Here is a 14,953-nt window from a genome sequence, read left to right on the forward strand (position 1 = left end):
CAAAGTATGCAGAAATAAACAGGGATTAAAAGTGAAAAGGAAAGGGAAAGAGGAAGGAGTGATGGAGGAATAAAGGCAGAGAGAGAATTGTGTGTGTGTATGTTGTATGTGTGTGCATGTGTAGTTTGGTGTGTGTGTATTAGAGAGAAAGAGAGGAGAAAATGAGAGACAGAGTAGAGGTTTAAACAAAAATCTTTTCCATATGGAGAAATGGAAACAAGACAGAATAAAAATAGAAATGAGACACCTATTTTCCTGATTTACATTGTACTGTGTACTGAGATTTTATGTGCTGAATAAACTAAATATAGAGTTACAGAAAGCTTGAAAATGAATAAAGAATTTTTCTCATAAACAGCTTGTAAAATTCTGACATAGGAGCAAAACCATCCAGGTTATGAGGGCCTTGTTTATCCACTAAAGCGAGGCGCTCGGGATGCTGTGGGAAGCACTGAGGGAGGCACATGATTCTCAGGTGCCTGTGGCTTCCCCACCCACTATCCAGGGGTATAAAAGGCACCTGGCACACAGGGACACCCACACTCAAGAACCCCACCTTCTGCTCCTCCTCTCCACAGTCCACTCCTGACACCATGTGCTACTACGGCAGCTACTATGGAGGCCTGGGATATGGCTATGGAGGCCTAGGCTGTGGCTATCGCTGTGGCTATGGCTTTGGAGGCTATGGTGGCCTTGGTTATGGTGGCTATGGTTATGGCTGCTGCGGCCCCCTATGCTGTGGAAGATACTGGTCCTATGGCTTCTACTGAGGAGCTCCCTCCCCTCCTGAGATGATTGCCTATGTCCTGCTGTCCTACTGCAACTCTCTACCAATTTCTTCCCATGAAAAATTTTTGAATGTCTTCAGAAATCTCAACTATACACCCACCTCTAAATTAAATGCATGGTGTTCATTTAATGCATTATTTGTTTAACACATTATTTTGTGAAAAGACATATATTATTAAATAAAACATATTTCGTTACATATCTCGTTTTGTTTTTTAAGTTTTATTATCAAACTGAATTACAGAAAGGTTACAGTTTCATACATTAGGCATTGGATACATTACTTGTACTGTTTGTTATCTGGTCCCTTCTTCCTCTTCCTCCCTCCCCTTTTTCCTTCCCCCCCCCCCCGAGTTGTTCAGTTCATTTACACCAAACAGTTTTGCAAGTATGGCTTTTGTAGTTGTTTGTCTTTTTTTTTTACCCTGTGTCTCTCAATTTTGGTATTCCCTTTCAATTTCCTAGTTCTTATACCTGTGTACATGGTTTCCAATACACTCAGATAAGATACAGAGGTAGTGTAGATACAACCACAGGAAGGTGATACAAGAAGATCATCAATAATAGAAGCTACAGTTACACATGGCATGTTGAAAGTAGTTACAACTGTGGTATAACAATCATTTCCATAACATGGAGTTCATTTCACTTAGCATCATCTTAAGTGTTCATAAAGGTATAGCTATTGGGCTCTTGTAATCCTCTGCTGTGATTTGCCTAAACCTGTGCTAATTATTCCCTATAAGGAAGATCATAGAGTCCATGTTTCTTTGGGTCTAGCTCACTTCACTTAGTATAACTTTTTCCAAGTCCTTCCATTTCCTTACAAATGGGGCAATGTCATTATTTCTGATAGAGGCATAAAATTCCATTGTGTATATTTACCACATTTTCCTGCTACAATCGTCTACTGAGGGGCATCTGGGTTGTTTCCAGATTGTAGCTATGAAAATTGTGCTGCGATGAACATTGTTGTGCTGGTGGCTTTAGTGTGATTTTATTTGTGGTCTTTTGGACAGATACCCAACGTGGGGCTGCTGGGTCATAGGGGAGTTCTATGTTTAGCCTTCTGAGGAATCTCTATACCCCTTGCGAAGTGGCTGAACAAGTTTACATTCCCACCAACAATGAAGTACGGTTCCCTTTTGGCCACATCCCCTCCAACAATTGTTATTGTTAGTTTTTTTGATATATGACATTCTTACTGGGGTGAGATGGAATCTCAATGTTGTTTTGATTTGCATTTCTTTTATGGCCAGTGATGTAGAGCACTTTTTCATATGTCTCTTGGCCATTCTCATTTCCTCATCAGAGAAGTCTCTTTGTAAGTCTTTAGCCCACTTGATGAGGGGGCTATTGGATCTTTGTGGTTCTGTTTTGGAGGAAGGTAATTTTTTTGGTTTTGCATATATTTTAGATATGAGGCCTTTGTCTGTTGTATGGCCGGTAAAGATCTTCTCCCAATCTGAGGGCTTTCTGTTTATCTTGCGAGCTATGTCCTTTGCCATGCAGAAGCTCTGCAGTTTGGTGCAGTCCCATTTGTCCAACCTTTCTTTGATTTGTAGCTTTTCTGGGTCTTTGTTAAGGAAGTTCCGTCCTGTGCCAAGGAGCCCAAGTGTTTCTCCTACTCCTTCCTTTAGTGTTTTCAGGGTGTCTGTTTTGATTTTGAGGTCTTTAATCCATTTGGAATTGATTTTGGTGCAGGGTGATATGTAAGGATCTAGTTTTAGTTTGTTGTATATGTTGAACCAGTTTTGCCAGCACCATTTGTTAAAGAGGCTATCTTTCTTCCAAACTATTGTTTTAGCTCCTTTATCAAAGATTAAGTAGGCGTAGTTCTGTGGGTTTATTTCTGGGTCTTCAATTCTGTTCCATTGGTCTTCAGGCCTGCTCCGGTGCCAATACCAAGCTGTTTTTACTACTATAGCTTTATAATGCAGCTTGAAGTTGGGTATTGTAATTCCTCCAGCAATGTTCTTTCTGCTAAGGATTGTCTTTGCTATTCTGGGTCTTTTATTGTTCCATATGAATTTCTGGATTGCTTCCTCTATTTCATCAAAAAATGGTGTTGGGATATTAATGGGTATTGCATTGAATTTGTAGATAGCCTTTGGCAATATTGCCATTTTGATTATATTAATCCTCCCAATCCAGGAGCATGGGAGGTTTTTCCATTTCCTTAGTTCTGCCTTAATTTCATTTTTCATGTTTTTAATGTTCTCATCATAGAGGTCTTTCACTTCTTTGGTTAAGGTTATTCCTAGGTATTTTATGTTTTTTGAGGGTATTGCAATGGGAGTTATTTTCCTGATTTCAGCCTCAGTCTTCGGGTCGTTAGCATAGAGAAAGGCCATTGATTTTTGAGGGTTTATTTTATATCCTGCAACTTTGCCAAAGTTTTAGATCAGCTCTAGAAGCTTGCGGGTAGAGCCTATGGGGTTATTTAGGTATGGGATCATGTCATCTGCGAAGAGAGAAAGTTTAACTTCATCTTTTCCTATTTGGATCCCCTTTATATTTTCTTCTTGCCTAATTGCTCTGGCTAGGAATTCTAGTACTATGTTGAAGAGAAGGTGAGAGAGTGGACATCCCTGTCTTGTTCCTGACTTTAAAGGGAATGGCTTTAGTTTTTCATCATTTAGAGTTATGCTTGCTGTTATCTTGTTTGTTATGAATTTATAGTGTTTGATGTTGATATTCAAAGAATGAAACTGATGCACTGAAAATGAGAGGGAATAGTTTCCCACATAACAGGAAAGGATTATTTCTAACATATAGGTAAGCTAAGAGCAGAGATGAACAGAAAGATGTTTAATGAATTAAATGTATTACTTGAGGAGCAACTTGTAGTAATAACAAAAATGCCTTCTTTATCTCCTGTCATTTTGAATTATAGATAATATGCAGAATTTTGTGCTAATCATTGGTAGAAAATATCACCCACCTAGAAAAAAAGAGAAAAGATGATACTACCCTGAAAAAACTTCCACTTTACCAAAATTAAGGGTTACCAATGGCCTGTATTCTAAATTGTTTTTTTCAATAGAAGTTAAAGTTAAAACAAGATCGTGCATCCTCTTTATTTTGTTCTTTTTAATATTTTGCGATCCAAAATCAGGAGGGTAAGAGACATTTATCTTAGTTTGTATTTACCTGTGGCAAGTCTAGAATGCAACTCATTTTCAAGTAATAAACAGTTACAAACTTTTACTTTTAAATATTATATAATATTAGGAAAACAAAACATCCATTTCTGCTGAGTATAGAAATGGACATAAAATTTCTGCATGTAGGCTACCTGAATGCTCTTTATGAATACCCCATAGTAATTCTTGCAGTTCTCATTCTGTTTCCAATAATGTTACTAATTCTTCCTTAGCCTTGCTACACCTGACTGCATTTTGGTTTTAAACAATTTTAATTATTGTAGTTGATCCTCCTAATTCTATGTCCATGCTTCTAAACTTCCATAGTGTTACCTTATCAACAGATACAAATAGATAAATGGAATTACACACTCAAAATTCTTACAGGTTTTCCCCTTTATTTGACAAAACAATAAAAAGTCTAATATACTTAGCCTACATATAGTGTCCTGTAGGACTTAAGGCAACTCTAAATTTTTTAGGATGCTAAAAGTAATGTAAATTTTACAAAATAGGCATGATACCAGTTTATTTACAGAATAGTGACATGTGGAAATTCTTTTCCTTTTTTCATGTACATACAGGTAACATCTTCCCCAATTCTCTCAGCTCACTGAAAAAAATCCATGAGAAATCCACAGACACAGAAGATTGACTATATTTATTTCATAGGATAAAATGATGTTTACGTTGGATAAAGTGATGCCATTCTAAATTTTTCCTCCATGCAATCAGTATAATATTTCTCTTCATTATTTTTGCTTTATAACCTGTTCTGCTGTATGTACAAATAAATGTGTTTGTGCATGTGTGTCTTGTGAGTGTGTATATGCATATGAAATAGAGGAACCGTTATGATGAAATACAGAGAAATGAAACACAGACAACAGTGACTTGGAATGTTTCCTCAGTTTCTGTGTACCTCAAAATTCAGTGACATGAACAACAGTTTGTTCATCTAATGTCTTGAAATCCTTCCTAAGATTCAGAAGCCACAACTGATTCATAATATATTCAATTATTTTTTACAATGCTGGGAATGTACACATAGCTCTGAACTCACTTGGTAAATATTCTGTTACTTGATCCTTATCCTCCATTTTCTGGCTTTTGTGTTTTTTTTTTTTTCTGGTGCTGTTGTTGTTTCAAAAGGATTTCATACGTTTTCCCAGGCTAGTCTTGATTTTCTGTATTCCTACTTCCCATCTGGCACAGCTATGACTATGGGCATATATTGCCACACTAGGCCTTAAACTTTTCAAAAATATTGTGATCACCACAATGGTCCTTTCTCTTGTCTCTGTCATTATCCTTGTCTTTGTCTACTAATGATTCCCAAGTACATGCCATGTTAGAAAACAGAAGAGAGAAAATTTCTGCCTCATACATCATGTTATTCTCCCTCCATCTTACCTATCAGTGAATACCAGGACTGGTAAAATCCCTGTTTGATGATTGCTGATTATTCCGTATATGCTCTTGAAATTTTCCAGATATGATCCCTAATCACCATCTCAGAGTCATAATTCTTAATGTGCTGAGACATTATGTCTATCTCCTGTATGCATTTATGCTTGTGAATCCATGTTTTTCTATGAAATTTCCCCCATAGTTTAGCAATTATTACATTTTTTCTGACAAATCTCTAAGACATTGTAAAACAAATTTTACACACAGTTGAACATAAGATTTTCTATTTGATGTTTATGAAATCATAATATTTTGCCCAAGTTTTTACCAATATAATATTTTCATAATGAACACTATTGATGAAATCCTGACACAATCAGGTTTCAAGCTTTACTTGAGCAATTGAAAATCTATTTAATTTTAAGAACCAACATTTAATATAAATGGTATATTGTACATGCTTATCTAGCAACTAAAGACTTAAAATTCAAAAGAAAGGAAACATATTTCCTTTCATAAGATTGAATATTATAGTATCTAGAGTACTGGTATGTAAGTTGGTCCTCTATCTTCCTACCTTCTCAAATAACATACACTAAACAAAAATGATTTTGAATATGTCTCAGATATTTGTACAGACTATAGTAACTTACCTTCAAGCAATCATAATATTGAAAATGATTCCCTTGTTGTTTATGACCAAGACAGCAATAAATGAATCTCTACATTGAACTTTCTTCATAAAAACAAGAGAAGATCAGGAGTTAAAGGGGTTTGGTAATAAGAGATGTAGTAACCTAAGAGGAAGAATGAGGAAAGGGAAAGAGGAAGGTGTAAGTGAAGGAGGAATGGAGACAGAGGTGTGTGTGTGTGTGTGTGTGTGTGTGTGTGTGTGTGTGTGTGTGTGTGTTTGCTCCTGCCATGTGTGTGAGAGAGATATTGACAAAAAGAGCAGAGTGAGAAAGTCAAAGATCCACACAAAAATGTTTTTCTGCTGAAGAAATTGAAGCAAAACAATAAAAATAGACATATACATTCTCACGACTGGCATCATGCTATGTAATGACATCATATATGTTGAATAAATTAAATATAGAGTCGAAGAAAATCTTAAAAATTCTGAAGAATTTGTCTCATAAACGGATCCTGGAATTCTGACATCGGAGCAAAACCATCCCAGTTATGAGGGCCTTGTTTATCCACTAAAGCGAGGCGCTCGGGATGCTGTGGGAAGCACTGAGGGAGGCACATGATTCTCAGGTGCCTGTGGCTTCCCCACCCACCACCCAGGGGTATAAAAGGCACCTGGCACACAGGGACACCCACACTCAAGAACCCCACCTTCTGCTGCTCCTCTCCACAGTCCACTCCTGACACCATGTGCTACTACGGCAGCTACTATGGAGGCCTGGGCTATGGCTATGGAGGCCTAGGCTGTGGCTATCGCTGTGGCTGTGGCTTTGGAGGCTATGGTGGCCTTGGTTATGGTGGCTATGGTTATGGCTGCTGCCGCCCCCTGTGTTGTGGAAGGTACTGGTCCTATGGCTTCTACTGAGGATTTCTCTCCCCTGCTGAGATGATTGGCTATGTCCTGCTGTCCTACTGCAACTCTCTCCAAGTTCCGTCCATGAGAAAAATTTAAATGTCCTCAGAAATCTCAACTACACATCCAAACCTAGATGACATGCATAGTGCTCTTTTAACCCATTATTTTTAATAGGAATGTATGGTACTTTGAATAAATATTGTTTTATTTTGGATTCCAGGGAATAATCTGTCCAAATTTCAGTCTCAAATTTTGTGAAAATATGAGTATGATTAAATAAATAATATTTTGCTACTAATGTTGTTTCTCATGAGTTTATAATGTTTGTGGGTTTCTTTTTTCTTTTTTTGGCCAGTCCTGGGGTTTGAACTCAGGGCCTGAGCACTGTCCCTGGCTTCTTTTTGCTCAAGGCTAACACTCTGCCACTTGAGCCACAGCGCCACTCCTGGCCGTTTTCTTTATATGTGGTGCTGGGGAATTGAACCCAGGGCCTCATGTATAGGAGGCAAACACTCTTGCCCCTAGGCCATACCCCCAGCCCTGTGTTTCTGGCTTTTTCTGTGTATGTGGTGGTAAGGAATTGAGTCCAGGTCTTCATGCATGCTAAAAAAACACTCTACAACTAGGCCACACTCACAGCCCAAAATACTAACGAGTTTTATGTATTGCTGGTGGCACTGTGGATCAACCCTGGGCATTGACCATGCTAGCCAAGGACTCTACCACTGAGCTAAATCTCCAGCCTTTTGTTGGTTTTTGAGGGATTGAAGTATTGAGAATGAGAGGTGTTACCTTGTAACAATTATTTCTAACAATTCATCAAGTTAATATTATTAGCTAAGAGAGAAAATGTACAGGAGTCTACTCATTGAATTAAATATGCTTCTTGATCAGCTATTTGTAAAAATGACAAAAATGGCTATTTTTATCTCATGTCATTTTTGAATTATTGACCAATCACTGGTAGAAAATAACATCCACCCCAGTCAAAACAGAAAGATGATACCACCCTGAAAACCCTTCTAGGTCAGCAAAATTAGAGGTTACCAATACTCTGTCTCTGAATAATTTTTTTTTGATAGAAGATAAAGTAAGACTGTGCATTCTTCTTTATTTTGCTCTATTTAATATTTCTGATATTTCAAATCAGGATGGTAGGAGGCCTTTTTTTTTAATTTCCCTATTTCCCCATTGCAAGTTCAGAATGCAATTCATTTTCAAGTAATCAGCAGTTACAAATTTTTACTTTTTAATAATAAATCATATCAGGAGAACTATTGTGTTCGTTTGTATTGAGTATTGAAACAGACCTAAAATTTTTGGGTGTAGATGCCTGAATACTCTTTGTGAATAATTAAATATCAAAGGTAATTCTTCCAATTCAACTTGTTTCCAATATTTCAAATACTTCCCCAGTCTCGCTAAACTTGACTATATTTAGGTTTTAAACAATTTAAATTGGGCTGGGGATATAGCCTAGTGGCAAGAGTGCCTGCCTTGGATATACGAGGCCCTAGGTTCGATTCCCCAGCACCACATATACAGAAAACGGCCAGAAGCGGCGCTGTGGCTCAAGTGGCAGAGTGCTAGCCTTGAGCGGGAAGAAGCCAGGGACAGTGCTCAGGCCCTGAGTCCAAGGCCCAGGACTAGCCAAAAAAAAACAACAACAACAAAAAAAACCAATTTAAATTATCCTAGTTGATTTCCCGAATTATATACCTAAGCTTATAAACTGAGATATTATTACTTTACAATAGATAAAAATACATAAATCGAAATGGACGCACAAATTCTTATGTTTTCCTCATAAATTTTTCAAAATAGTAAAAAGTAGAATAGACTTATGTACAGATATTTTCCAGTATTTTTTAAATCAACTCTAAATGACTTATGATGCCAAGAACCATGTAAATTCCATTTAACTAGATTTGACAATTAGAGAATAATCGCAAGATGAAAAATTTCTCCACCATTAATATAATGGCCATTTTCTCTCAAATAGTTTCTGAGTTCACTCAGAAGACTGAATGAGAAATACACATACACAGAGTGTCAACTACATTTATTTTATAGGAGATAATGAAGTTTATGTTGAATAAAATATTACCACTCTAAATCATATTCCAATATATTTAGTTTCATTTCTCTTCATTATTTTTGCTGTTGATTCTGCTCTTCTCTGTGCATTTACATGGTTATGGGTTGTGTGTTTATACATGTGAGAAAAAGGAGCAGGGGTGGCATATACAGAGAAACGAGAAATAGGTAACAGAGACAGAACTGAGAAACAATACTGGCTTAGGATGGTTCCCTAGTGTATTTGTATCCTAAAATTCAGTGATCTCAATTTGTTCATCTAATGTCATGCAATCTTCCATGTGATTTAAAAGCCACAATTGATCAGACCATCAATTCATAATATATCCAACTATTTTTTTGCAATGCTGGGAATGAAACTCAGAAACATTTATTCACCAGGCAAATGATGTATCACTTGATTCGCGTGAGCATCCTTTCTTCTCTCTCTGTTTCTCTGTCTCCCTGTCTCTCTGTCTCTCTGTGTCTGTCTCTCTGTCTCTTTCTGGTTATTTCAAATAGGACTTCATTCTCTTGCCCAGCTTAGTCTTGGATTACTATACCCCTCTTCTGGGGTAGCTATGAGTATAGACATACACTACCACACCAGGACTTCATGCAACAAACGCTCAAAGACACTTTAACCCTACAAATAGACCTTTATTTGCTCAGTGTACATAATCATCCCTGTTTTTGTCTACTACTAACACCTATGTACAGGATGAATTAATAAGTATGGTGCCTTACAAGAGAGATAATTTCTGCCACATACGTCCGTTGATTCTCCCTCCATGTTACATATCAGTGGATGTCAGGACTGGTAAGATCCCTCTGTGAGGACTAATGATTAGTCTTTATTTAGTTATAAAAATTTCCAGATATCATCTCTGTTCATAATATAAGGGCCATAATCTTCAATGTGCTCAGACAGTGTATGAATATCCTATAAGCCTTTATACATCTGAACCCATTTTTCCTTTGCAATTTCCCCAAAATGATAATTTTGGTTTTCCTAACAAATCTCTAGAACATCATAAAATAACCACCAGACTAGGAGATCTTACACAGAATTGAATGCAGATTACTTCAGTGATTTTCCAAAAATAATAACATCTTGCCCCAAGTTATTTACCCCAGACAATATTTTAAAAATCAACACTATTGATGAAATCCGAACTGACAGAGAGCGGCTTCAAACTTTATTTGGACAATTGAAAAATCGATTTTAAATATTGAAACAAAGATTTAGTATGTGTAACTTACTGTATGTGCTTATATGTCCACTAAACATCTAAAATACAAAAGAAGGAAAACAATGTTTCCTTTTATAATATTCAACACTGTGGTATTTATAGTTCTGTTTTATAAAATGGTCATTTTTTTGTGTGTGGAAAGTTTCCAATATTGCTCATTAAACAATGGCTTCTGAATAAGTGTCAATCACATGTACAGACTGTAGACAATTGTTATCAGGTAATCATAACATAAAATGTGATTAGCTTATTGTCCTTGAGCAATAGAACAGTAAATGAGATTCGAGAAGAAACTCCTTTCAAAAAATGAAGCAGAGGGAAGGTAATAAGGGAGTGTTGTAGCGAGGTATGGATAAGAAAAGGAAGATGGTAAAAAAGAAAGGGAAGAGGGAGGAATGAGTGATGGAGAAGGAATAGCGATAGAGATTTTTGTGTGTTGCTTGTGTATGAGAGACACACACACACACAGAGTTGGAGGCGAACACAAAACATTTTCCTGATGTGGAATGGAGACAAAACAGAAAACAAATAGAAATGGACTATGTACTCTCATGATTAACACCATACTGTGTAATGACGTTACATGTTCTGAATACACAGTATAGAACCAGGGAAAATCTTAGGCTCTAAAAAGAAATTGGCTCAAAATTAATCATGGATTCTGACATAGGAACAAAATCTTCTCGGCTATGAGAGCCTTGTTTATCCACTACATGAAAGTGCTCAGGATGCTGTGGGAAGCATGAGGGAGGCACATGATTCTCAGGTGCCTGTGGCTTCCCCACCCACCACCCAGGGGTATAAAAGGCACCTGGCACACAGGGACACCCACACTCAAGAACCCCACCTTCTGTTCCTCCTCTCCACAGTCCACTCCTGACACCATGTGCTACTACGGCAGCTACTATGGAGGCCTGGGCTATGGCTATGGAGGCCTAGGCTGTGGCTGTGGCTGTGGCTATGGAGGCTATGGTGGCCTTGGTTATGGTGGCTATGGTTATGGCTGCTGCGGCCCCCTATGCTGTGGAAGGTACTGGTCCTATGGCTTCTACTGAGGAGCTCCCTCCCCTGTTGAGACGATTGCCTGTGTCCTGCTGTCCTACTGCAACTAGCTCCCAATTTCTTACCATGAGAAATTTTTGAATGTCTTCAGAAATCTCAACTATACATCCACCTGTAAATTAAATGCATCGTGTTCATTTAACCCATTATTTGTTTAACACATTATTTTGTGAAGACATATATTATTAAATAAATAATATTTTGTTACAAATCTTGTTTCTTATGAGTTTATAGTGTTTGATGTTGATATTCAAAGCATGAACACACTGAGAACAAGAGGAAATACTTTCCTTCATAACAGAAAAGGATTATTTCTAACACATAGGTAAGCTAAGAGCAGAGATGAACAGAAAGATGTTTACTGAATTAAATGTACTACTTGAGGAGCAACTTGTAGTAATAACAAAAATGCCTACTTTATCTCCTGTCATTTTGAATTATAGATAATAAGCAGAATTTTGTGCCAGTCATTGGTAGAAAATATCACCCAACCTAGGAAAACACAGAATAGATGATACCACCCTGAAAAAACTTTCACTTTACCAAAATTAAGGGTTACCAATGGCCCGTGTTCTAAATTGTTTTTGTAGATAGAAGTTAAAGTTAAAACAAGATCTTGCATTCTTCTTTATTTTGCTCTATTTAATATTTCTGAGATCCAAAATCAGGAGGGTAAGAGACGTTTATCTTAGTTTTGTATTTACCCATGGCAGGTCTAAAATGCCATTCATTTTCAAGTAATAAACAGTTACAAACTTTTACTTTTAAATATTATATAATATTAGGAAAACAAAACATCCATTTCTGCTGAGTATAGAAATGGACATAAAATTTCTGCATGTAGGCTACCTGAATGCTCTTCATGAATCCCCCACAGTAATTCTTCCAGTAGTCACTCTGTTTCCAATAATGTTTCTAATTCGTCCTTAGCTTTGTTAAACCTGACTGCATTTTGGTTTTAAACAATTTTAATTATTGCAGTTGATCCTCCTAATTCTATGTCCATGCTTGAAACTTCCATAGTGTTACTTTATCAACAGACACAAATAGAGAAATGGAATTACACACTCAAAATTCTTACAGGTTTTCCCCTTTATTTGACAAAACAATAAAAAGTCTAATATACTTAACCTACATATAGTGTCCTGTAGGACTTAAGGCAACTCTAAATTTTTTAGGATGCTAAAAGTAATGTAAATTTTACAAAATAGGCATGATACCAGTTTATTTACAGAATAGTGACATGTGGAAATTCTTTTCCTTTTTTCATGTACATACAGGTAACATCTTCCCCATTTCTCTCAGCTCACTGAAAAAAATCCATGAGAAATCCACAGACACAGAAGATTGACTATATTTATTTCATAGGATAAAATGATGTTTACATTAGATAAAATGATGTCATTCTAAATTTTTCCTCCATGCAATCAGTATAATATTTTTCTTCATTATTTTTGCTTTATAACATGTTCTGCTGTATGTACAAATAAATGTGTTTGTGCATGTGTGTCTTGTGAGTGTGTATATGCATATGAAGTAGAGGAACCGTTATAGTGAGATACAGAGAAATGAAACACAGACAACAGTGACTTTGAATGTTTCCTCAGTTTCTGTGTACCTCAAAATTCAGTGACATGAACAGCAGTTTGTTCATCTAATGTCATGAAATCCTTCCTAAGATTCTGAGCCACAACTGATTCATAATATATTCAATTATTTTTTGCAATGCTGGGAATGTATGCATAGCTCTGAACTCACTTGGTAAATATTCTGTTACTTGATCCTTCTCCTCCATTTTCTGGCTTTTGTGTTTTATTTTTTCTGCTCCTGTTGTTGTTTCAGAAGGATTTCATACGTTTACCCAGGCTAGTCTTGAATTTCTGTATTCTTACTTCCCATCTGGCTCAGCTATGACTATGGGCACATATTGCCACACTAGGCCTTAGGCTTTTCAAAAATATTGTGGTCACCACAATGGTCCTTTCTCTTGTCACTGCTATTATCCTTGTCTTTGTCTACTAATGATTCCAAAGTACATGCTATGTTACAAAACATGGTGTCTCAGAAGAGAGAAAATTTCTGCCTCATACATCATGTTATTCTCCCTCCATCTTACCTATCAGTGAATACCAGGACTGGTAAAATCCCTGTCTGATGATTGCTGATTACTCCATATTTGGTCTTGAAATTTTCCAGATATGATCACTAATCACCATCTCAGAGTCATAATTCTTAATGTGCTGAGACATTATTTCTATCTCCTGTATGCATTTATGCTTGTGAATCCATGTTTTTCTATGAAATTTCCCCCATAGTTTAGCAATTATTACATTTTTTCTGACAAATCTCTAAGACATTGTAAAACAAATTTTACACACAGTTGAACATAAGATTTTCTATTTGCTGTTTATGAAATCATAATATTTTGCCCAAGTTATTACCAATATAATATTTTCATAATGAACACTATTGATGAAATCCTGACACAATCAGGTTTCAAGCTTTACTTGAGCAATTGAAAATCTATTTAATTTTAAGAACCAACATTTAATATAAATGGTATATTGTACATGCTTATCTAGCAACTAAAGACTTAAAATTCAAAAGAAAGGAAACATATTTCTTTTCATAGATTGAATATTATAGTATCTAGAGCACTGGTATGTAACTTGGTCCTCTATCTTCCTACCTTCTCAAATAACATACACTAAATAAAAATGTTACTGAATACGTCACAAATATATGTACAGACTATAGTAACTTACCTTCAAGCAATCATAGTATAGAAAATGATTCCCTCATTGTTTATGACCTAGAGAGTAGTAAATGAATCTCTAGATGGAACTTTCTTCATAAAAACAAGAGAAGATCAGGAGTTAAAGGGGTTTGGTAATAAGAGATGTAGTAACCTAAGAGGAAGAATGAGGAAAGGGAAAGAGGAAGGTGTAAGTGAAGGAGGACTGGAGATAGAGGTGTGTGTGTGTGTGTGTGTGTGTGTGTGTGTGTGTATGTGTGTGTGTGTTCCTGCCATGTGTGTGTGTGTGTGTGAGAGAGACATAGACAAAAAGAGCAGAGTGAGAAAGTCAAAGATCCACACAAAAATGTTTTTCTGCTGAAGAAATTGAAGCAAAACAATAAAAATAGACATATACATTCTCAGGATTGGCATCCTGCTATGTAATGACATCATATATGTGGAAAACTAAATATAGAGTAGAAGAAAATCTTAAAAATTCTGAAGAATGTGGCTCATAAACGGATCCTGGAATTCTGACATCGGAGCAAAACCATCCGAGTTATGAGGGCCTTGTTTATCCACTAAAGCGAGGCGCTCGGGATGCTGTGGGAAGCACTGAGGGAGGCACATGATTCTCAGGTGCCTGTCGCTTCCCCGCCCACCACCCAGGGGTATAAAAGGCACCTGGCACACAGGGACACCCACACTCAAGAACCCCAGCTTCTGCTCCTCCTCTCCACAGTCCACTCCTGACACCATGTGCTACTACGGCAGCTACTATGGAGGCCTGGGCTATGGCTATGGAGGCCTAGGCTGTGGCTATCGCTGTGGCTGTGGCTATGGAGGCTATGGTGGCCTTGTTTACGGTGGCTATGGTTATGGCTGCTGCCGCCCCCTGTGCTGTGGAAGGTACTGGTCCTATGGCTTCTACTGA

General features: G+C 37.0%; 4 protein-coding genes across 4 annotated transcripts; all 4 read left to right on the forward strand.

Moving 5' to 3' along the window:
* Positions 1–593: 593 nt before the first annotated feature.
* LOC125351204 (keratin-associated protein 20-2-like) lies at positions 594–770 on the forward strand. The gene has a single exon (XM_048345911.1). It carries the CDS (start codon positions 594–596, stop codon positions 768–770), a length of 177 nt encoding a protein of 58 aa, XP_048201868.1.
* A 5,953-nt stretch (positions 771–6,723) lies between these two features.
* Positions 6,724–6,900, forward strand: LOC125351205 (keratin-associated protein 20-2-like). The gene has a single exon (XM_048345912.1). The coding sequence runs from the start codon at positions 6,724–6,726 to the stop codon at positions 6,898–6,900; it is 177 nt and encodes a 58-aa protein (XP_048201869.1).
* A 4,204-nt stretch (positions 6,901–11,104) lies between these two features.
* Positions 11,105–11,275, forward strand: LOC125351206 (keratin-associated protein 20-2-like). Its single transcript, XM_048345913.1, has one exon. The coding sequence runs from the start codon at positions 11,105–11,107 to the stop codon at positions 11,273–11,275; it is 171 nt and encodes a 56-aa protein (XP_048201870.1).
* Positions 11,276–14,776: 3,501 nt separating this feature from the next.
* On the forward strand, positions 14,777–14,953 carry LOC125351208 (keratin-associated protein 20-2-like). The gene has a single exon (XM_048345915.1). The coding sequence runs from the start codon at positions 14,777–14,779 to the stop codon at positions 14,951–14,953; it is 177 nt and encodes a 58-aa protein (XP_048201872.1).

The sequence above is a fragment of the Perognathus longimembris genome, chromosome 5, assembly GCF_023159225.1.
Source record: "Perognathus longimembris pacificus isolate PPM17 chromosome 5, ASM2315922v1, whole genome shotgun sequence".
NCBI lineage: Eukaryota > Metazoa > Chordata > Mammalia > Rodentia > Heteromyidae > Perognathus > Perognathus longimembris.

Bases quoted from the DNA above. Each gene is read 5' to 3' on its own strand.
- LOC125351204 (XM_048345911.1), top strand. From the start codon at position 594: ATGTGCTACTACGGCAGCTACTATGGAGGCCTGGGATATGGCTATGGA.
- LOC125351205 (XM_048345912.1), top strand. From the start codon at position 6,724: ATGTGCTACTACGGCAGCTACTATGGAGGCCTGGGCTATGGCTATGGA.
- LOC125351206 (XM_048345913.1), top strand. From the start codon at position 11,105: ATGTGCTACTACGGCAGCTACTATGGAGGCCTGGGCTATGGCTATGGA.
- LOC125351208 (XM_048345915.1), top strand. From the start codon at position 14,777: ATGTGCTACTACGGCAGCTACTATGGAGGCCTGGGCTATGGCTATGGA.